The 24,927-nt window shown below is 43.8% G+C and overlaps 1 protein-coding gene across 2 annotated transcripts in view; it reads right to left on the minus strand.

The window, feature by feature from the left end:
* Positions 1–1,897: 1,897 nt before the first annotated feature.
* The window catches only part of LOC132882095 (histone-lysine N-methyltransferase PRDM9-like), a 70,929-nt gene continuing 47,899 nt past the window's right edge, over positions 1,898–24,927 (minus strand). For both annotated transcript variants that reach the window (XM_060915333.1, XM_060915334.1), the window contains exons 10-11: positions 17,113–17,303; positions 1,898–6,171 (exon numbers count right to left, since the gene is read on the minus strand). In XM_060915333.1, the coding sequence (XP_060771316.1) occupies positions 4,955–6,171; positions 17,113–17,303 (1,408 nt within the window). In that variant the 3' untranslated portion in view covers positions 1,898–4,954. The remainder of the gene's footprint in view (positions 6,172–17,112; positions 17,304–24,927) is intronic.

Consider the following 24,927-nt stretch of genomic DNA (forward strand, 5'->3'; position numbering starts at 1 on the left):
CTTATTTATGACAAATTATAGTGGTTTGCCATTTTTGCCACTTTAAAGAGTGTTAACTTCATTTGTTACTACTTGTTATTTATGATACACAATAGTGTTTATTTCTTCTTGTGTACAGTAATATGTATAGGATTTACCTCTTCTCTGTTGTTAGTTCATTTATTTATGATACGATTGCGTTTTACCATTTTTGCCACTTTAATGTATAGTATTTTTAGATCTTTTGTCACTTCATGTTATTCTGTAATTGTGATTTGTTTAACTGCTTAGCTTCTTTTGTTATTTATATGGTGCGACTTTAATGGAGGTTTAAGTCTTGTTAATAATAATGGTGAATGGTACTCTATGATAATTCATTGTGCACTCTGTTGGTAAAACTGACTTGTGCAATATTTTGACCATCGGGTGGTGCTGTAGTGCAGTTGTGCTTTCTTAAATAGCTGTGGATAGCTGTAATGCGGGGCGGCACGGTGGTGTAGTGGTTAGCGCTGTCGCCTCACAGCAAGAAGGTCCGGGTTCGAGCCCCGTGGCCGGCGAGGGCCTTTCTGTGTGGAGTTTGCATGTTCTCCCCGTGTCCGCGTGGGTTTCCTCCGGGTGCTCCGGTTTCCCCCACAGTCCAAAGACATGCAGGTTAGGTTAACTGGTGACTCTAAATTGACCGTAGGTGTGAGTGTGAATGGTTGTCTGTGTCAGCCCTGTGATGACCTGGCGACTTGTCCAGGGTGTACCCCGCCTTTCGCCCGTAGTCAGCTGGGATAGGCTCCAGCTTGCCTGTGACCCTGTTGAACAGGATAAAGCAGCTAGAGATGAGATGAGCTGTAATGCGAAGTCATTGAGTCTTTTTGTTTATTGTTTATCTTTGTATTTTTTATTGCACTAGTCATTAAAACTGGAAATTTGTTCTTGAAAATAGCTGTTGTGAGTTTGTGTATGGGGTCGTGTGTGTTCTGGACGAAGTTAGTGTTTTCTTAGGTGGTGGGTGGGAGGTGGTTGTCGGGTTGGGCCGGGGGGGGGGCCGCCAGCAGGGGGTTTCGCCCGGGAAGTAAATCACTCTAGGATCGCCACTGATTGTATGGAAAGCAGCAATAACATTTTGAAACCTTATTTTTAAAAAAATCGGTGCTTCATGCTAACATGGAAGAAAAAGAATGGTTCTTGGGACTTTTACTGTTTGGGAGAACCCAAGGAATCAGTGGGGGGATCTTTAGAGGACTTATGGTTCATGAGATGTGGAAAAAAAACATAAAACCTTTTGCTGGTGTGCCACCATCAGGACTATGTGGGTCCCGTCATGTTCCTGACAAGTGGGGGCCAAGTTTGGGTCAAGGTTCTCTGATACCAAGCATGTTTAGAATCTTTGTGTTGAATGTTTTTGTCATTGACAATTCATGGCTTGCTCAGAAGTCTAAATACTCCATCACGATGCTCAAACTCAGATCAAGGACTCTGTTCCTCCCAATCAAACTCCTCCAAGTATGATATCTCCTTCAATCCCAAAATTAGCAAATCCCCCAAAGGCACTATGGAGAAGGTATTAATTGCCCTCTCCATCTTCCACCAAGAACCTGCTCTACCTTTTCCAAGAAGGCTGAATATTCCTAACTAATGTGAAGATTTATTCATGTGTATGACAGAAATAAAAAGAAAAAACAGAGTATGCAAGTTTAAATTGGGAGTAAACTTTATTCAAATGACATAAAATACTACAGATACCAAAACATCTCATCTCATCTCATCTCATTATCTCTAGCTGCTTTATCCTTCTACAGGGTCTCAGGCAAGCTGGAGCCTATCCCAGCTGACTATGGGCGAAAGGCGGGGTACACCCTGGACAAGTCGCCAGGTCATCACAGGGCTGACACATAGACACAGACAACCATTCACACTCACATTCACACCTACGGTCAATTTAGAGTCACCAGTTAACCTAACCTGCATGTCTTTGGACTGTGGGGGAAACCGGAGCACCCGGAGGAAACCCACGCGGACACAGGGAGAACATGCAAACTCCACACAGAAAGGCCCTCGCCGGCCCCGGGGCTCGAACCCAGGACCTTCTTGCTGTGAGGCGACAGCGCTAACCACTACACCATCGTGCCGCCATACCAAAACATTTCACTAGTAAAGCTTAAACATAAGATGTAATACTAAACACTGCTCTACAATTTTCAGTACTGTAATATTTATAACTACAGATACACACAGTGTGTGGTCAAAAGTATGTGGGCACCTATCACACCCAATTTATATTATATATGACCACTTGTGCCCTTGACCCTATCCCCTCATCTCTCCTCCAGACCATCACTCTTGACATCCTCCCATTTATCACTTCCCTCACCAACTTCTCCTTATCCTCCGGATACTTTCCCTCCAGCTTCAAACAGGCCCACATCACCCCTCTGCTGAAAAAACCCACCTTAGACCCCTCTGTCATCCAGAGTTACCACCCCGTTTCTCTTCTCCCCTTCCTGTCAAAGACACTTGAATGTGCTGTTGCTAACCAACTCTCCTCTTTTCTCTCATGGAACAACCTCCTAAATCCCCACCAGTCTGGCTTCCGAGTCAGACACTCAACTGAGACTGCGCTTCTCTCTGTCAGTGAGGCACTTCATGCAGCACGTGTTGCCTCCCTCTCCTCGGTCTTGATTCTCCTTGATCTTTCTGCCACATTTGACACTGTTGATCAGTCCATCCTCCCGTCATTCGTATCAGCTCTAAGGATCTGTGAGACAGCCCTAGACTGGTTCAAGTCCTACCTCTCTGGTTGCTCCTTCCAGGTTACCTGGCCTGGTACTGTATCAGCAACATGCCCACTTACCACCGGTGTCCCTCAAGGTTCAGTCCTTGGTCCGCTTCTCTTCTCCCTCTACACCCAGTCTCTTAGCCCAATTCATGGTCTATCCTACCACTGCTATGATGATGACACCCAACTGTTTCTCTCTTTTCCTCCTTCTGACAAACAAATCTCTGCTTGCATCTCTGCTTGCCTGCATGACATCCAGAGCTGGATGGATAGCCATCACCTGAAGCTCAACCCAGACAAGACAGAAGGCATCTACATTCCTGCTCCAGCCTCTCCACCGGACATTGTCATCTCCCTTGGGGACATCTCTAGGTCTCCTTTACCCAGTGTGAAGAACCTAGGGGTCATGTTCGACGACAAACTCTCCTCCTCAGCAAACATTGCTGCAGTGACCCGGACACACAGATTCCTCTTCTACAACATCCGAAGGAGCCACCCTTTTCTTACCACCTACTCTGCTCAGCTCCTGGTCCAAGCACTGATTCTCTTCCACTTGGACTACTGCAACTCTCTCCTTGCTGGCCTTCCAGCTTCTGCCATTGGACCCCTGCAGTTCACCTGGTCAACAACCTCCCTTGTTCTCCCCATGTCACCCCTCTGCTTGCCAACCTGCACCGGCTACCTATTGCAGCTCACATAAGATTTAAGACATTGGTGCTAGCTTACCAGGCTCTCAAGGGGTTAGGGCCAGCATACCTCCAGAGTCTGATTCACCCCTACACGCCAGCCAGATCCCTACACTCTGCTACTACTAGTTGCCTGGCCCCTCCTTCTCTCCGCTCCTGCCCAGCCTGCTCAAGACTGTCTGTCCTGGTTCCCTGTTGGTGGAATGATCTTCCCACTGAGGTCAGAACGGCTGACTCCCTGACCACCTTCAAGCGCAGACTGAAGACTCATCTCTTCAGGCTGCACCTATCCCCTTCTTCCCTGCCCACTGTGTAACTACGTTTTGGTCTAGACCAACCCAGGTTGTGTACACTCTAGTCTGGAGTTAGCGGTTTTGAGTTCTCCATTTAGTTATACTTTTTGTATGGTTGGTTTGTTTGCTTGGCTGTTTGAGTATTGGTATTTCAACAGCATATTACACTAGGTATTGCTGTCACTTGTTCAGTTGGCACTAGAGATTTCTTTTCTAGAAGTTCAGCACTTCATGTACCTGACTTTTGCACTCTGTGTACATCCCTCTAGATAAGAGCGTCTGCTAAATGCATTGTAATGTAATTTATTTATTTATATAAAATCACACACACACACGTTGAACATCCCGTTTCAAAACCTTAGGCATTAACATGGAGTCAGTTTCTTCTGGCAAGGCCTCCCACTAGATTTTGGAGCGTGGCTGTGGGGATTAGTGCTCACTCAGCCACAAGATCATTCGTGAGGTTGGCAATGGTGACAGGCAAGAAGGCCTGGCTCATGATCAGTATTCCAGTTCATCCCATAGTAAATCATGTCCTTATGGACCTCACTCTGTGTATAAGGGCATTGTCATGCTGGAACAGGTCTCAACATACAAAGCCAGTCTAGGCAATTTTGTATTTCTAACTTTCTGACAACAGTTTACAGTAGACCCAGTTATGGGTGGGATTGTCAGGTGTCCACATAATTTTAGCCATATTTACTGTATATATTTAGTATATTTACTGTACACACAAATGATTTAAACAAATCCAGACATAGAAATGTAAACAATGGCAGTAATGGTAATCATGTATCTGGATTTGAAGATATATCATTAGCTGCTGGCTCTATTTTGGAGCAGTTGTGTTTCTTAAATATATTTGAATAAGTGAATCTCTGTCCACACTGTGCGCAATGATGCAGCTTCTCTCCTGTGTGAATGAGCTGACATTGCCAGAGGTAACCATGTCGTCTTAAACTGTTCCCACAGAGTAAGCAGTGATACAGCTTCTATCTTGTGTGAATCCTCCAGTGTCTTTGGAGAATACCCTTTGATTAAAACTCTCCCCACCTTCTGAGCAGTGATACGGCTTCTCTCCTGTGTGAACGAGCTGATGTGCTTGGAAAGCATTCTGCTGTCTAAAACTCTTCCCACACTGTGAGCACTGATACGGCTTCTCTCCTGTGTGAATATGCCAGCGTCTTTGGAGATTGCTCTGGTGAACGAAGCTCTTCCCACAATAAGCATTAATGCGGCCTCTCTCCTGTGTGGGTGCGTTGGTGTTTTTGGAGATCGCTGTGATGATTAAACCTCTTCCCGCACCGTGGGCACTGATACGGCTTCTCTCCTGTGTGAATGGACTGGTGTCGTCTGAGAGCATCATGGCGTGTAAACCTTTTCCCACACTGTGAGCAGTGATACGGTTTCTCTTCTGTGTGAATGCGCTGGTGTCTTTGGAGATCGCTCTGCTGATTAAACATCTTCCCACACTGTGAGCACTGATACGGCTTCACTTCTGTGTGAATACGCAAGTGTCTCTGTAGAGTGTTTCTTTTATTAAAACTCTTCCCACACTGTGAGCAGTGATACGGCTTTTCTCCTGTGTGAATGCGCTCATGATCTTTGAGATGACTCTGGTAGGTAAACCTCTTCCCACACTGTGAACAATGATACGGCTTCTCTCCTGTGTGAATGCGCTCATGACCTTTGAGATTACTATGATAGGTAAACCTCTTCCCACACTGTGAGCAGTGATATGGTTTCTTTCCTGTGTGAATGCTCTGGTGTCTTTGTAGACTAGTGCTATTGTTAAAATTCTTTCCACAGTGAGAACATGGATATATCTTTTCTACTGTATGACTGCATTGGTGTTGCCTGTAATTACTCCCATTATTAAAACTCTTTCCACACTGTGAGCAATGGTATGGCTTGTCTCCTGTGTGAATACGCTGGTGTTTTCTGAGGCTACTTTGGTGATTAAAACTCTTCCGACAATGTAAGCAGCGATGCGGCTTCTCTCCCGTGTGAATAAGAAGATGGGTTTGGAGAGTATTCTGTTGTGTAAAACACTTGCCACACTGTGAGCAATAATATGCTTTCTCTCTTGTGTGAATGCTCTGGTGTCTCTGAAGAACATCCCTTTCATGAGAATGTGAGCAGTGGGACAGATTCTCACCTGTGTGGACACACAGGGATTTGAGATTATTCAAGTGAGTAAAACCCTTCCCACAATTTGAGCAGTGACGAATTTCTTTCTGCATTTGTCCCCGAGTGGCACAAGTGTGGAAAGTTCCAGAGCATGGTTCTTGTCTACTGGAGTTTCTTGTGGGAATCAGATTCACATTTTTCACTTTCACATATTCCTCAAAGTGGCTTCTCCTTATGTGATTGTCAAGGTAAATTTGAGACACATAGGAAAGTGGACACCAGGAGCAGAAGACTTGTAGCAGCATATCGTTCATTTCTGGAGCATAAAAAAAATGAAATATATGTTAGAAAGTCAGTGAAAAACTACACAAATGGTTTTAAGTTTCTAACAAACCATCTCACTATGAACAAAAAACACAACAGCAACATAATCTATTTTACAACCCCGATTCCAAAAAAGTTGGGACAAAGTACAAATTGTAAATAAAAACTGAATGCAATGATGTGGAAGTTTCAAAATTCCATATTTTATTCAGAATAGAACATAGATGACACATCAAATGTTTAAACTGAGAAAATGTATCATTTCAAGAGAAAAATTAGGTGATTTTAAATTTCATGACAACACCACATCTCAAAAAAGTTGGGACAAGGCCATGTTTCCCACTGTGAGACATCCCCTCTTCTCTTTACAACAGTCTGTAAACGTCTGGGGACTGAGGAGACAAGTTGCTCAAGTTTAGGGATAGGAATGTTAACCCATTCTTGTCTAATGTAGGATTCTAGTTGCTCAACTGTCTTAGGTCTTTTTTGTCGTATCTTCCGTTTTATAATGCGCTAAATGTTTTTCTATGGGTGAAATATCCGGACTGCAGGCTGGCCAGTTCAGTACCTGGGCCCTTCTTCTACGCAGCCATGATGCTGTAACTGATGCAGTATGTGGTTTGGCATTGTCATGTTGGAAAATGCAAGGTCTTCCCTGAAAGACACGTCGTCTGGATGGGAGCATATGTTGCTCTAGAACCTGGATATACCTGTCAGCATTGATGTCTTTCCAGATGTGTAAGCTGCCCATGCCACACGCACTAATGCAACCCCATACCATCAGAGATGCAGGCTTCTGAACTGAGTACTGATAACTTGGGTCGTCCTTCTCCTCTTTAGTCCGAATGACACGGCGTCCCTGATTTCCATAAAGAACTTCAAATTTTGATTCGCCTGACCACAGAACAGTTTTCCACTTTGCCACAGTCCATTTTAAATGAGCCTTGGCCCAGAGAAGACATCTGTGCTTCTGAATCATGTTTAGGTACGGCTTCTTCTTTGAACTATAGAGTTTTAGCTGGCAACGGTGGATGGCACGGTGAATGGCACGGTGAATTATATTCACAGATAATGTTCTCTGGAAATATTCCTGAGCCCCCTTTTTTGTGATTTCCAATACAGAAGCATGCCTGTATGTGATGCAGTGCTGTCTAAGGGCCCGAAGATCACGGGCACCCAGTATGGTTTTCCGGCCTTGACCCTTACGCACAGAGATTCTTCCAGATTCTCTGAATCTTTTGATGAGATTATGCGCTGTAGATGATGATATGTTCAAACTCTTTGCAATTTTACACTGTTGAACTCCTTTCTGCTATTGCTCCACTATTTGTCGGCGCAGAATTAGGGGGATTGGTGATCCTCTTCCCATCTTTACTTCTGAGAGCCGCTGCCACTCCAAGATGCTCTTTTTATACCCAGTCATGTTAATGACCTATTGCCAAGTGACCTAATGAGTTGCAATTTGGTCCTCCAGCTGTTCCTTTTTTGTACCTTTTAACTTTTCCAGCCTCTTATTGCTCCTGTCCCAACTTTGAGATGTGTTGCTGTCATGAAATTTCAAATGAGCCAATATTTGGCATGAAATTTCAAAACGTCTCACTTTCGACATTTGATATGTTGTGTATGTTCTATTGTGAATACAATATCAGTTTGAGATTTGTAAGATATTGCATTCCATTTTTATTTACAATTTGTACTTTATCCCAACTTTTTTGGAATCGGGGTTGTAATTCTGGATGAGAAAAGGCAGTAAAAAACCCATAATGGATACTTTTTCTTATGATCTGATGCAGACAAATCCAGAGTGCAAAATAGCCAGTAATACAAGGCCTTTTCTTGCTTGTTTGTTTTTAAGGAAGTCCTCTAGCAATTTTGGAGATTCTTCAGGTTAACAGGTCACATACCATGAGACTTGCCTGGAGTGAAGGATGAGGTCAACTCTGGTAGACCTACCTCTGTCCATGGCTAAAATGCTTCTATATATTAGGACCTTGCCAGTTTTTCTTCTAAAATGGTTAAATGCACAAAGTCATGAAAAGCAAGTGAGAAGTTAAGGCAAGAGCTCAGGAGTCACATAGTGATATCATGAGATCCACCACATTAGCCACTCCTAGAGGTGGTCCAACCAAGTTTTGTAAAACCTCACTATCCTAATTCCATCGACGTAGATGTTTCTATTAGTGTAGACCCCAAAGCCAGGCTGTCACTGTTCAATTTTGGAACAATTTAGACATGAATCTGATGCTGCCAAAAAAAGTATAGCCAGGGCCTAATGGTTAGAGAAGCAGTTTTGGGACCAACAGGAACGGCTGAAGGGCCCTTGAGCAAGGCACCTAACCCCCAACTGCTCCCCAGTCTGCTCTGGGTATGTTGTACTTCACTCTGGATAAGAGCATCTGCTGTAATGTATGCCTGTAATGTAATGTAACATTATTTTAAATGGTGGAATTTGCACCATGTGAAAAAGTAAATACATACAGTCAAACAAGCATCAGAGGTCACAAGGAATGTTAGAAAATGTACTCACATATTGTGTCATGTGAGCAGTGTCACAATCCATTCTTACTTTTTTCAATCAATTCAAAATGCATGTTTATATTTTTAAGCATAAGCTTTACATTTACAGCATTTAGTAGGCACCCTTATCCAGAGGTGCTGTGTATTTTCCATCAGAACCATATTCTCACACTAGTTCAGTAGGTCAGCATCTTAGAATACCATCGAACTAAACTCTCTTAAGTCTGGTTTCAACTTCCATGTTAACAGGTACATACTGTATTTTTGCTTCTTTGCATCACAACACAGAGCGGGATCATGGGTAAACGTGGCATGCAGAGATGTGAATCTAAATACTCATGATACCCGACTGCTTTCTGAAAGTGTTGTCGGGGGGGGGGCCTGACCCTGCGACAGAAATGGATGCAAACTCTTTGTAAAAACCTGTTTAGACATTCACTCCATTAGTTCCTCAGACTTATGTCTTTAATAAAATTAAACATGTAATGCTTTATACTGGCTAGTTTGAGCCTGCCGGATTGAACATTTTACTTTCTCTTCCTTCGAACAGACTCCCAATAAAGACACAGTATAGGTGACTAATGCTTCCCTGATAGCGGTGGACGCTGAATAACAGGCAGGCGGGTTCACTTTTGGTTTTATTTAAAACCAGAGCTCAACAAAAAGAAACACACTTTTCAGCAGACTTAAACGAATATTAAAATGACAACACACAGGCATAAGATTAGCCAGGGGAAGATGAAAAACTCTCTGCTCCTCTCCCCCTTTTATTTGCTCCCAGTCACTGCACACAGACAGACACAGCACATTAATCCACAACAGGTGCTTCCACTTTACCACTCCCCTTCCCCGGCTTCACTCTCCAGTCACAAACTGGCCCTTGACTACGCCCCCGCTGCCACATACCCCACTGCCCAACTCAGGCCGGGGAGCCGTCCTTGCAGCCGACTCCCTCCTCCCCCCTTCTGAGAGAGGTAGTCCGCTACCACCATCTGTGCCCCTGGCCTGTGGACCACCTCGAACTTAAAAGACTGCGGACCCAGACACCAATGGGTGAGCCACGCACTGGCATTCTTCATGCGGTGGAGCCACTGGAATGGAGCATGATCCAAGCAGAGGGTGAAAGGACGTCCCAGCAGGTAATACTGGAGGGTGAGGACCGCCCATTTGATGGCCAAGCACTCCTTCTCGAGGGTGCTGTACTTCATCTCCTGCATGGAGAGCTTGCAGCTGATGTACAGCACGGGGCGCTCCTCACCCTCCATCGTTAGGGACAAAACGGCCCCCAGCCCAACACATCGGCACCCTATAAAACAAAAGGGAGAGAGAGAAGTCAGGGAGTATAAAAGTGGCCCCCCACACAGGACAGCTTTTACCTGGTTAAGGGCCTGTTGGCACAGCTCTGTCCACTGGACTGGATCTGGTGCTCCTGTTTTAGTGAAGTCAGTCCGTGGACTGGTGACATCTGACAAATTAGGCATGAACCGTCTATAATAGCCAGCCAACCTTAGGAACTGCCTCACCCTTTTTGGCCTTAGGTCTCGGGCAGGCCACAATCGCTGCGGACTTAACAATTTGTGGACGCACCTGCCCATGATCCAAGGGGAAGCCCAGATACCATATTTCCACCCACCCAATTGCACACTTCTTCGGGTTTGCTGTGAGCCCCGTGCACCTCAGTGACCTCAGGACCGCTCTGAGATGATGTAGATGCCGCTCCCAATCATTACTACAAATGATTATATCACCTCAGTAAGCCGCCACATACGCATTGTGGGGATGGAGAATTCGGTCCATGAGACGCTGAAATGTCGCTGGGGCCCCAAACAACCCAAAAGGGAGGTGACAAATTGGTGTAAACCAAATGGAGTGGAAAAGGCCGTTTCTTCACGGGATAATGGAGTCAAGGGGATCTGCCAATATCCCTTTGTTAAATCCAGTGTTGAGTAAAAGCAAGCCACGCCTAACCGATCGAGCAGCTCATCAATGCGAGGCATTGGAGATGTGTCAAATTTAGACACTGTGTTGACTTTTCTATAGTCTACACAGAACCGGACCGACCCGTTGGTCTTGAGGACAAAGACCACTGGGCTGCTCCAGTTGCGACTTCTCAATTACCCCCATCTGAAGCATAACCTGGAGTTCATCCCGAACCACATTTTTCTTGTGTTCAGGGAGCCGATACGGCGGCTGCACACCACCACTCCTGCGGGAGTCTCAATGTGGTGTTCTATGAGGTCAGTGCAATCACGGAAAGGTGAGAACACATCGCAGCATTCCTCCTGCAACCTAATAACCTGTGCTCTCTGGGATGGTGAGAGGTGGTCTCCACAGGGGACCGGGGTGAACTGGGCCACACTTTTTAGACTTCCCTCCAGTCCCAGCTCCGCCCTCTCTGGAACTACCCTTGCCATAGCCACAAGAACCTCCTCTCTCCACAGTTTCAGAAGATTGAGGTGATAAATTTGACATGTGTAGCCCCTATCTGGACATTTGACCTCATAGTTGACCTCCCCAATTCGCCGTGTGACCTCAAAGGGCCCTTGCCACTTGGTGAGTAAGTCTGAGCTTGAAGTAGGCAATAAATTGAGGATCTTATCTCCCAGTGCAAATTCCCTTAGCTATATCCCTCTGTTGGACAGGCGAGATTGACGTTCTTGGGCCTGTAGCAAATTCTCCTGGGTTATGTGACTCAGTGCATGGAGCTTTGCTCTCAGGTCAAGAACATATTGAAGTTCATTTTTGCTTTGAGAAGGCCCCTCCTCCCAATTTTCTCTAATGATGTCTAAGACACCTCAGGGCTTGCGCCCATACAGCAATTCAAATGGGGAAAACCCAGCAGAGGCTTATGGGACCTCATGCACTGCAAACAACAGAGGGTCTAGCCACCTGTTCCAGTTTTTAACATCCCCATGAATGAACTTACTAACCACATTTTTAAGTGTTTTGGTTAAATCGTTCGACCAGCCCACCTGTTTGTGGATGGGAAACACTAGTACGAATCAATTTAATCCCCAATAATTCTTACAATTTGCGCAGTGTGTGTGACAAAAGTAGTACCTTGATCAGTCAGGATTTCTTTCAGAATCCTGACTCGGGAGATAACATGGAAGAGTGCCTCCGCAACACTGAGTGTGGAGATACTGCGGAGAGGCACTGCTTCCGGATATTGCGTTGCATAATCTACTATGATTAACACAAAGCGATACCCACATGCAGATCGAGCTAATGGCCCGACGAGATCCATATCAATTCTTTCAAAGGGGATCTTAAATCACTGGTAATGGGTGCAATGGCGCTTTTGGTGTGGCTGCTGAATTTACCAGCTGACATTCACGAGGTGCCACACACCACCTGCGGACATCGGTGCGAATCCCTGGCCAATAGAAATGGGCCATGGAGACGATTTAGTGTTTTCTCCTGCTCCAAATGCCCAGCCATATGATTATAATGAGCTACATGGAATAAAGTTTCCCTACGGCTCTTTGGGACCAACAACTGTGTCATCTTTTCTTTCATTTGAGTATTCTGCATCACTCGATATAGCCTATCCTTAAAAATACAAAAGTACGGAAAGGAAAATGCAAAATTAGGTTGGAGGTTTTGGCCATCATTTACTTTTACTTGGTCAAAAGTGTGTCTCGGAGACTCGTCACGCACCTGCTCCAATGGGAAATCCCCTAAGGAAATCCCCAGAGAGGGAGGAGGGCTCTCCCCACTCTCTGTCATCATGGCATGGAGCTGACACAGACAGCCCTGGAACCACTTCTTTAGCTAACGTTGCAGCAGGATTCCTCTGTGACGTGCTAATGCAGGACCCACCCACTAGTATCTGTTTCATTAAGGCTTTAAACTCTGGCCAATCTGTTCCCAGGATCAGTGGGTGGGTGAGGCTCGGACTAACCGCCACCTCCACGCCATGTTTTTCTCCCCAGAAGTGAATAGTAACAGGCATTAGCAGAAATTTGTGTACATCACCATGCACACACTTGACCTTCACCAACTGTGCATTTCCTAGTGCCCTGCACTGAATCAGGCTTTGATGCATGGAGGTCTGTTTACAACTGGAATCCACCAAAGCCTGCTGCGTACCCCTTTGAATACTCCCCGGTATGCGGTACGTTCCAGCAAGTTCTGGTGTGATTCATACAACACCGTCATACAACCTCATGGACAAATTCAAGTTATATGCAAGTATGAAGGCTTCACCCTGTGCAAGTGTCCATCCATGGGCTTTTGACATGCATGCAAAAGTATAAAACATCCCCCAAGAGGAGGGCAGCATAACAAGAAAACACACAAGTGACAAGATTTTTAATAAACTAAATAATTGACTGGTAGGTGAAGAGGGAAGTCTCTCTCTTTATCTGAAGACAGCCAGGGGAAATTAATTTTTCCACTTTGGTGTCGGGCTCAAAAGGAGCATGATGTAGACTAAGGAATGATCTGTGCCTACAAGCAAGTGGGGCCTGGTCCATGTTTCGTCCTTGTAGGTAAGCAGTGGTGTTTGAAATATTATAAAGGACCCAGCCACATATAAAAAGTTGTACGCTTCCATGCTCTTCCAGGTTTTCATCTGTTTGTCTGTGTAGAACGATGTCTGCAGCACCAGGTAGTTTGAGATGTTGGGGAACTCAACGGATGGATAATTTTCCAATTCATAGGAAAAATCCTTCGTTAGCGTGCAAGGATCTAATCCCATTGAGTGGTTTCTATATTCACTTCTTTTGATTGTACTTCTTGGTTTTAATAACTTGCGTGTTTGCTGTACACAAACATGACAATAAGTTCTTGTGTTAATGGACCAGACTGCACTTTTGGATCATTAATCCCTTTTGACTGAGAGTGACCTGCATGCATGGTTTTATGTCAGCTTCTGGCACATCCATACAGTTTTAAATACAATACCTACAATTAAAAACAGTTTGTTTTTATTGCATTTATTTAAATCCTGGGCTCCCCTCTGTAACAGGGAGTGATGTTGCATTCCATTAACACACTTTACAGTAGATTATTAGATTCTAATAGAATAGATGAGCCAAAATAATTGGGGATCTTCTTTTTTAATGGGCCCCAACTCGTTACAAGTATGAATAGGTGGGCCTCAAAGCAGAAAAGATTGAGAACCTCTGCATTAGTGCACATGACATGGATAGCTTGTACATCTGGGAAGGCATCATTAATGCTGAATAATATATACACGTTTCAGAGCAATATGCTGCCATCCAGACAAAATCTTTTTCAGGGAAGGCCTTCCTTCTTTCAGCAAACCACTTTCTGCACGTATTAAAACTGCATGGTTCCATAGTAAGAGAGTTCATGTGCTAAACTGGCCTGCCTGCAGTCTAGACCTGTCTCCCATTTGGTGCATTATGGAGTGCAAAATATGACAAAGGAGACCCCGATCTGTTGAGCAACTGAAATTGTATATCAGGCAAGAATGGGACAACATTTCTCTTTCAAAACTACAGCAACTGGTCTCCGCAGTTTACAGAATATTGTTAAAAGTAGAGGTGCTGCAACAGTGGTAAACATGCCCCGTCCCAACTTTTTTGAAACGTGTTGCTGACATCAAATTCATTGGTGTCTCTCTCCCTTCTCTTATGAATATCTATAACTCCCACCTCACCCGAAAAGCCATCAGGATTGCAGGTGACCCCACCCACCCATCTCACAGCCTCTTCAGCCTGCTGCCATCAAAGAGGATACTGCGGAGTCTCCGGGCCAAAAGCAGCAGGCTCAAGGACAGTTTCTTTCACCAGGCGGTCAGGAGGCTCAACTCCCTCCCTGTTCTGTCCCTCCTCCCCCCTCTGCCACAGATTCTGCCCACACACACCCCTGACCCCCTTCAGCATCTGACATCATGTCACCCTCACAGTCCCCCCCCCCCAACACACACATACTCTCAACATTCATTCGCACACTGAACTCAGGGTCTGAACATTTCACTTTACCTCGCTCATTTGCACTATTCCGCACTACCTCACTTTAAGAGCTATTAGTTTATTGTTTATACTGCTTATTTCTTGTTTACCTGCTATACCTCAATTGCCCTTGACTTTTTGTCCTTTGCTCTAATTTTTATATAAAAATATAATATACAGTATTAAACACTCTAAATAAGAAATAGACATAGACTAAAAAAAATATATATATATATATATATAATTTATTTAGTCTATTTCTTATCTAGAGTGTTTATACTGTTTATATTGTTTATTTCAGTTACTCTATTTTTATTTATTGCATTACCTGTTTGCACCGTGGGTCAGAGAGGACTGAAATTTCATTTGTGCTGTATGTCGAGCATGTATAGCATATTTGACAATAAAGTTGACTTGACTTGAAAATGAGCATATATTTTTTTTAAAAACTAACATTTCTCAGTTTCAACATTTGATATGTTATCTTTGTACTATTTTCAATGAAATATAGGGTTTCCATGATTTGCAAATTACCACATTCTGTTTTTATTTATGGCTTACACAGCGTCCCAACATTTTTGGAATTGGGGTTATATTGAAAATCAGGGATCCCAGCAGTAATTGAAAAAAATAGTTTCTTACATTCCTCTATCAGCATGGGTCAAGGGGGCTTCAAGCCCTTTGCAGGGTGCAGGGGCAGTGCCCCTGCTGGGGGTACAGGGGGCAAAGCCCCCTGAAGCTGTTGAGATTTTAACATTTAAAGATGCTATAGAATACATTTTTTACATAAATTTAACATAGAAAAGCAACAGAATTTAACAATAATGTGTATCTATTTGATGCCATATTTTGTAATCTATGACATAAGTGGCAAAAAAAAAAAATTATAAAAATTAGACGAAAATGTAGCTTTGAAGAATATACTTGCCTAAATATTCCACTGATTTTGTTATAATATAACAATAGTATCCATAGTTCATCTCATTTGTTTATTTTTTTGTTTCGAGTTAATGTCAATACTAGTCTAATATAAGCCACATTCATTTTTCAAAAATCATGAATATGAGCAGAAATCAATGATTCAGTAATATTAGATATATACATTCTCATTATCTCTAGCCGCTTTATCCTTCTACAGGGTCGCAGGCAAGCTGGAGCCTATCCCAGCTGACTACGGGCGAAAGGCGGGGTACACCCTGGACAAGTCGCCAGGTCATCACAGGGCTGACACATAGACACAGACAACCATTCACACTCACATTCACACCTACGGTCAATTTAGAGTCACCAGTTAACCTAACTTGCATGTCTTTGGACTGTGGAGGAAACCGGAGCACCCGGAGGAAACCCACACGGACACGGGCAGAACATGCAAACTCCACACAGAAAGGCCCTCGCCGGCCCCGGGGCTCGAACCCAGGACCTTCTTGCTGTGAGGCGACAGCGCTAACCACTACACCACCGTGCCGCCTAGATATATACATATGTACAGCAAATATTGGAGATATTTGATTTAAACCTTTCTCTTTTTGAAAGGTTTCACTGCAGAGGAGTTTAATGCTCTTTTCTGGGGTGCATTCTGTCATCTTTCCTCCAGTTTTCTCTGCTTTTGTTTCTCTGATCTTTCCTTCTGCTTTTTTTGATGTTCCTGCAGTGCTCTTTTGGATCGTTTCTTAGCTACTCTGTTCGCATGAGCTTTTGTTTCAAGTTCTGTATTCACCACATTCATTAATCTCTTCTTGGATTCAACTTCCTCTCTGGCTAAGCGCAACTACGCTTTCCACGACATATTGAATTAAGTTCAATGCATTAGAAACAAAAGCACGAACAGAGTTAAAACACGTTTTCTAGCAAATGGGTGCAGCCATATTGTTTTTTCGTTCTATTGCGTACAGTCTCGCGGTATTTACATCAATTTAACTTCCGAGTGTTCCCGAATGTCAACGAGAACAAACGAAGCTGACAAAAACATCGCTAAACAAGCAAACCAAATCAGAATGTATTCTGCTGGTCATTTTACTTAAACAAACATATTTTTAATGGATATACAAGATATTAAAAAAACAACACTTTGGCTAGAAAAATAGCGGAATTCCGCTAAATAGCGGACGTCTGGGATCCATGGAAAATACACAATTGAATATTATTTTTCAGTTTTTACAAAAAGCTAGGGTGTAATAGGGTCTCCTAGGTGATACTGAGACAGCACGTGCTCCGTGTTACGGCAATAAAATGCAAAAATATTACTTTCTGTAGCATATAAAAACATTAGTATGTGCTTTTAATATTTTCACTCAGATGGTGTTGGAATGAGCGTGAACTGAATTAGCCTCCATCAGTTAGTTTAATCAAATAAACTACTGGTGGTAGCACTGTGTGGTGGAGGTGAGGATTACCTCTATGCCAAAGTAAATATTGTTAAGTATTCATGGGCAGTAGCGACTGCTATACATGACAGCAATTGTGAAAAAAAGATCAGGTGAGGACTTAACCATTTGAGGAGCACTTTTTCTTCCAGAGGTAATCGAACGCAAGGCCATAGTCTTTGCCGTAGTCATCTTCGTACCACATCAAGAGCTCCTGTCCTGTTTTGATTGGTCGACAGCAACGGTAGAATATCCCCCCTCGATACTGGAATGCCACAAGATTCTGTTCTTCATCATTACGAGCACAATTCACATACCTGGAAAATAAAAAATAAAAAAAAAGTGAACAAAGGATGAGAGTGAAAGTTTTAAAAAATAAATCAATTTTAAAAAAAGGAGGGTGAAGAGATCGTAGCAGAATAAATTATTCCCTTTATGTCAGTTCTCACTGTATTCTTCTCTTCTCTGAAAGAGATCACCATAATGCTGGGTTGCATTGGGATGGTCCATGCAAGAACAGCTACAAAGCAGCTTGATGCATGTGTTTTGTCACCAGATGCTTTCTAAAGGTGTGTTTTCATGACATCCTCAGGCAAGCAACAACAGAACAAGAGGACTCTCCATAATTCCGAAAATAAATAAATAAATAAATACACACTTGTGTCTAATACAATATCTCTCATTTAAACTGACAGACATTTTTTTTCATTCAAGAAGTTAATATTTCATCTGTTACTCCACTCAGTCTGGGGATATAGTTTGCTTTGATGAGTCTAACGAATGCTACTCATCTTGGATTCACTTGAAGGGGATGACAGTGGCAGATGTTTCTATGGCAGTCTCATACTTTTAGGCATTTTTGTCAGTGGTCACTTGTGTGGCTCACAATGCTTTGCCAAAAAAAAAGGTTGTCATTTGGATTTAGATCAGCAAATTGTGACGCTCTGCATATTGTTGGTAGCTTCGCCTACCTGGCTAACCTATTTCCCTGTCCAACTAGGTGATTTAGTGCAGGTGCACGTCTATAATTGGACAGGGTATAAAAAGATCAGTGGTCCATTTTGGCGGGGCCTCCCCTTTCTCCTTTGGCCGATTTTGCGTTAGTTTGAACACTCCTAGACATTCTTTGCAACACATACACACAACTGATCTTGCATACACGTTACTTTATTCTTTATTTAATAAATATTCGAAACGTTTTTTGTCTGCGTGTGGTTTTCTTTTATGTTACATTGCCCTTGAGCCAGGTGATTGTAACATAATTGGAGGCTCGTCCGGGAGGTGTTTTTAAATCCGCGGGATGTACTTACCTTTTTAGATGAAGTACATTTTTAATTGGAAGCCGTGCGCAGATTTTTGTTTTGGCGTGGCATATTAAGATTTTGTTTTGATTCGGTGCGTTTTTTGTTCGCCAAGGAGAGGGGAGGACACTTTTGGGCCGCTATTTTTGTTGTGGTGGAAGTCAGAGCAGGTTGCAGGTGTCTCTGTGCACTGGAGTAATTAGGGCAGGTTTAGATCTGCCAGAGCTAACGTGAACCCCCGCCGCAGGTAAGCGCGCTTAACACGGGTTGTTATTTTGCCTTTTTTATTTTGTTCTTCTGGTGTGTTGAACGCGGGGGGACTGTTTCAGTTCAATCGTATGAGGGCACACGAAGACTAGGTTAAAATAAGTAGGGCCTCTTTCTCTATCCTGTAGGTAGATGCGGGGCAGCCCAAGTGTGTTTTGTTTCTCCTGTTGCATGCTGAGATTACCTGCACCAGGCGTTTGGACTCCACAAATTTTAATTGGTGGTTTTTTTTGTGATAATAGCTATTGGTAATTGTATTCTGGTAACTGATATTGTACTTTGTCCTGGTAAAGTCGGATTTGTTGTTGTTAAACATGTCGTTGTCTGAGAGCCGTGGGGCCTTATCTGAGGATGATTTGGATAGAATGAGTAAGGATGAGTTGTGTAAGACTGCTGAAGAATATAAATTGGATTTGGATCTCCCTAAGGCACTTAGGAAAGCTGAACTGAAAGAGTCAGTGAAAAATAAGTTGATTGAGTTGGGCATTTTATTGGTTAAGCCGTTTTCCGAGGGTGCAGGCATGGCAGCCGCATCTATGCCCTTAAAAATGGGTTCTCCGCAGCGTTCTGCAGCGCTGACTTTTAAGCAGCAAAGGGAGCTGTTGCAAATGCAGATGCAGGAACGTGAACGGGAAAGGCAATTAGAGTATGAAAAATTGCGTCAGAATGAATGAGTAAATGAACTGGAGCGCCAGAAGCTTGAGCATGAGAAACGGCTTGTTGAAAAGTCGGAAACTTCGTCTGGGCATGGACATTTATCTCAAAATGTCAAATTGTTGCCTAAGTTTAATGAAAGGGACCCTGATATTTTCTTTTTGTTGTTTGAGAATGTCACTGTTGAGCGGGGCTGGACCGATGCAGAGCGCACTCTGCTATTGCAGAGTGTATTTACGGGGAAAGCCCAGGAGGCATTCATAGCGTTATCCGCATCTGAGCGCAAGGATTATGCTGCTGTTAAGGAAGCTGTGTTATGTGCGTTTGCCTTGGTTCCCGAGGCATATAGACAGCGTTTCAGGAACTGGAGAAAAGGTGAGCGACAAACGCACATGGAAGTTGTGAGAGAACTCACCAGTTTCTTTAATAGATGGTTGGCAGCGGCAGAAGTAAAAAGGTTCGAACAATTGTGTGAACTTGTAGTGTTGGCACAATTTAAAAATATTGTGCCTGAACGAGTGGCTACCTACATTAATGAACAGAAGGTAAAAACGGCTGCAGATGCTGCTGTATTGGCAGACGAGTTTATTTTAATTCACAAGAGAAAACAAGAGTGTGGACAGAATTCTGATAACAGATTAAGTCGTTATCAGTGGGGCAAAGGCGGTTTTCCTCTATCCACGTTGGACCAGTCAGGTCGTGGTAAGGATTCGCAGAATAAATGTCATTACTGTTTAGAGTTTGGTCATTGGAAAAATGAATGTCCTGTGTTGCGTAGCAGGAAGAAAAATCAAAATCGCCCTGTTTCCCCTAAACCGTCGATGTGTGCGGTGCCTGTTGCTCATTCTGTTTCTTGTGAAGTTTAAATTGATGTCTCGTCTTGTAGGAGTACATCTGCAGGTGGTGAGGTATCTGGGGCGCTGGCAGATGCTCCGCCTTCTGTGGAGAATGATGCCGGTAATGAACGGGTGGAAGACCACTATGGTCCGTTTCTGACGGACGGGTTTGTTTCTCTTTCAAATGGTTTGGAGAAGGTAGCTGTAAAAATATTACGTGATACTGGAGCCTCTGATACGTTTGTTAAGCAGTCTGCTTTGCCTTTTTCTTGTAGCTCCAGCACGGGGAGATTTGTTTTGATTCGGGGGATTGGTATGACTATTTTATCGGTCCCTCTGCATAAGGTAGTGTTGCATTCAGATCTGGTACAGGGCGAAGTAGTTGTTGCCGTGCGTCCATCGTTACCTGTAGAGGGGGTGGATGTAATTTTGGGAAACAACTTGGCTGGTGGACGAGTGTGGCCTAGTGTTCCACCTCCGCCAGTAGTGGCTGCCGTTCCTGTTGGAATAGAGGAGCATGACTGCGCTGTAGATTTCCCTGATGTCTTTAGTGCGTGCGCTGTAACAAGGGCGAAAAGTCGCACACAGGGCGTGGATATGTCACTGGGTTTGGTCGATACGCATACTGTTAAAAAGTTGCCTATCTTACCTGATTGTTTAACTCATGACGAGTTGATTGCAGCTCAGAACAAAGATGAGTATCTTAAAGAGTTAATTGCAAGTGCTTTGCCATCTGATTATATGAAAAATGCAGACTTTGGGTACTTTATGCAAGATGGCATACTGGTGCGTAAATGGGTGCAGCACGATGGGGAGTTAGAGGTGGATATTATCCAAATTGTGGTACCTGACTCTCTTAAAACTGTAGTGTTGAAGACAGCTCATGGGGATGTAGCTGGCCATTTTGGTGTTTGCAAGACCTATAACCGGTTATTGCAGCATTTTTATTGGCATCGTATGAAGAAGGATGTCGCTGCATTTATTAAAGTCTGCCACATTTGTCAGATAGCGGGTAAGCCAAATCAGGGCATTAAGCCCGCACCCCTCCATCCGATTCCGGCAGTGGGTCGCCCTTTTGAGCATTTGCTAATTGATTGTGTTGGCCCATTACCTCCATCGAAAAGTGGCCCCGCTTATCTGTTGACTGTAATGTGCCTGACTACACGTTATCCCGCAGCCTACCCGTTGAGATCCATTACCACCAGGTTGATTGTAAAAGCACTAGCACAATTCATTTCTATCTTTGGTATTCCTAAAGTTATTCAAAGTGACAGAAGGAGTAATTTTACCTCGAACATGTTTGCACAGGTGTTGAAGGAATTACACGTGAAACATAGTTTGAGTAGTGTGTATCATCCCCAAAGTCAAGGCACACTCGAGCGGTTTCATTCCACCTTGAAGTCATTATTGCGCGCCTATTGTTTGGAGCTGGATCGTGACTGGGAGGAGGGCCTTTCCTGGTTGATGCTGGCAGCCAGGGAGGTCACTCAAGAAAGCACGGGTTTCAGTCCTAATGAGTTAGTTTTTGGACACAAAGTTCGGGGTCCCCTTTCTGTTTTGAAAGATTGTGTTAATGAGGCTGAGCCTCCAGTTAATTTACTTGAGTATGTCCAAGATTTCCGACGAAAACTGTTTTTGTCATGTGAGCTGGCAAATAAAAATTTGTCCAAAGCGCAGGGCAAAATGAAAAGGTTGCTTGATCGTGCTGCGGTGGAGCACGGTTTCAGCCCTGGCGATAAAGTGCTGGCGCTGTTGCCGTTACAGGGCTCACCTTTTAAAGCACGTTTTTCTGGTCCTTATTCTGTTGTTCGGCAGGTCCCTGAGTTGGATTATTTGGTGGCACCGGCAGATAGAAAAAATCTTCGCAGCTTTGCCACATTAACATGTTAAAACCGTATTACACTCAGGGTGTGAAATCGGAGGTATTTGATGGTAAGGTTTCATCTGCGTTGATTGCAAACGGGTTGCGTTGCGAGTCTCCTCAGGCGGTAGCTGGGGAGGATGAGGGCGCTCCCGACGATTCTGTGCTATTATCTAGACTTAAAAACTCCCAAATGTTGAAAGGTTTGGATGCTTTTTTGATCCACATGTCTTCTGAACAGCCTGAAGAACTGAAATCTGTCATTTTGTCTTTTCCCTCATTGTTTCATGATACACCTACATGCACACATTGGATACAGCACAATATTGAATTAGTTGGTGATATTAAGCCCATCAGGCAACGCTTTTATCGTGTCTCATCAGATAAAAAGAGGTTTATGGACGCAGAGGTAACATACCTCCTGGATAACAGTTTGGCAAAACCCTCATATTCCAGCTGGGCGTCGCCGTGTCTTTTAGTAGGGAAACCAGACGGTACGTTTCGCTTCTGTACTGATTATCGTAAATTAAACATGGTAACTAAACCTGACTCCTTTCCACTCCCCATGATTGACGACTGTATTGATCTTGTTGGTTCTGCTCGATACGTCACCAAATTAGACCTCCTGAAAGGTTACTATCAGGTACCTTTAACACCTAGGGCTCAGGAGATCTCAGCTTTTGTGACACCATCTGGCCTATATTCGTATAATGTCATGAGTTTTGGTCTTAGGAATGCACCATCTACCTTCCAAAGACTCATGAATTGTGTTATTGTAGGTCTAGATGGTTGCGGTGTGTACTTGGATGATTGTATCTTGGCAGCTGACACTTGGGAACAGCATATCAGTCGGATTCATGCCTTGTTCACTCGCTTGGTTGAAGCAAATCTAACTGTAAATTTGGCAAAATGCGAGTTTGCAAGGGCAACAGTTGTATATCTGGGGAAGGTTGTGGGGCAGGGGCAGGTGAGACCTGTGAGAGAAAAAAAAAAAAAAGTGTTGGCCATCAATAAATTTCCTCCTCCTAGTACCAAAAAGGAGTTGAGGCGGTTCTTGGGAATGGTAGGTTATTATAGGGGGTTTTGTTCTAATTTTTCTACTGTTGTGTCTCCCCTTACTGACCTACTGAAGGACAAAGTCCCTTTTACCTGGTCTCCTTCCTGTCAAGAGGCTTTTGAGCAGATGAAGATGTTGCTGAGCACCGCACCGGTGTTGGCTGCCCCAAGGCCGGACAAGCCTTTTCAATTGCAGGTGGATGCCAGCAATGTTGGTGCAGGGGCTGTACTCTTGCAGGAGGATGACCAGGGTGTGGGTAGGCCCGTCAGTTACTTTTCGCGAAAATTCAATAAACACCAACTTTTGTATTCGACAATTGAGAAGGAGGCCCTGGCACTGGTGTGGGCTCTGCAATACTTTGATGTCTATGTTGGGGGTGGGTCACATTCAGTGGTAGTATATTCGGACCACAACCCACTAACCTTTTTACACTCTTTGCAGAGCCCAAACCAGCATCTGATGAGGTGGGCCCTGTTTTTGCAGCCTTATAGTTTGGTTATCCAACACATCCGGGGTGTGGATAATGTAGTGGCAGATGCTTTGTCGCGCACCCCGGGTGGTGAGTTGTAGTCATGTGCTGACCGTCTCACACTCTTCTGCTTTTTCCCGTGCTCTGTTCTTCTTAAATTGCTTCCCAGGCGCCGGTGTTGCTGAAGTTCAGGACACTGGGGGTGGTTGCAGGGGGAGATGGTGTACGTGGGTATGGCTATACATTTGAGGATGCATTTATTGTATGGCTGCATTATTGTTGGAAAATGGTGTACATTTTGTTGTGGAATATAGTGCTTTTTGTAAGGCCCATTTGTATCTATTATTTTGTGTTTAGCTTGTTTTTTGGTGTAATTGTGTAGAGTCCCATTAGTGGGCCTCTGTTTTAAGGGGGAGGGTGTGACGCTCTGCTTATTGTTGGTAGCTTCGCCTACCTGGCTAACCTATTTCCCTGTCCAACTAGGTGATTTAGTGCAGGTGCACGTCTATAATTGGACAGGGTATAAAAAGACCAGTGGTCCATTTTGGCGGGGCCTCCCCTTTCTCCTTTGGCCGATTTTGCGTTAGTTTGAACACTCCTAGACATTCTTTGCAACACATACACACAACTGATCTTGCATACACGTTACTTTATTCTTTATTTAATAAATATTCGAAACGTTTTTTGTCTGCGTGTGGTTTCCTTTTATGTTACATTGCCCTTGAGCCAGGTGATTGTAACAAAATACATAAAAGCCTTCGATTGTATAATTACTGCAGTGATTAATGTTTTTCAGCTGATAATTCTTTTAACCCTAACTGATGCAGTGAGTAGCTTCTCATTTCTTTAAAACCCATGTCGGAACATGCATCCTGTGGTCGTGGAAAAGATGCTATTGCATTTCAAAAGGGTCAGATTGTTGGCCTGCATAAAGCAAACAAAACAACTAAGGAGATTACTGAAATTACTGGAATTGGGTTAAGAACTGTCCAACGCATTATTAAAACCTGGAAGGACAGTGGTGAACTGTCAGCTTCACAGAAGGAATGTGATTGGAAAGAAATATTGACTGACCATGATCAGAGATCACTTAAATGCTTGGTGAAGTCAAATCATAAAATAAATTGACAGTAGAACTCAAGGTTAGATTTAATAGTGAAATTAAGAGCATTTCCGCACTCAATGTGATGGGAATGCACAGGATTGGGACTAAACAGCTGTGTCCCCAAAAGAAAACCACTTGTTAGTGAGACTAATCAGGAGAAAAGGCTTCAATTTGCTAGGGAGCTTAAAGATTGGACTCTGAAGCAATGGAAAAGGTCATGTGGTTTGATGAGTCCCGATTTACCCTATTCCTGAGTGATGGGCATGTCAGGGTAAGAAGGGAAGCACATGAAGTGATGCACCCGCCATGCATAGTGTCCACTGTACAAGTCTCTGGAGGCAGTGTTATGATCTGGGGTTGCTTCAGTTGGTCAGGTCGCAGCTCAGCAACG

The sequence above is a fragment of the Neoarius graeffei genome, chromosome 2 (assembly GCF_027579695.1).
Source record: "Neoarius graeffei isolate fNeoGra1 chromosome 2, fNeoGra1.pri, whole genome shotgun sequence".
Classification (NCBI taxonomy): domain Eukaryota; kingdom Metazoa; phylum Chordata; class Actinopteri; order Siluriformes; family Ariidae; genus Neoarius; species Neoarius graeffei.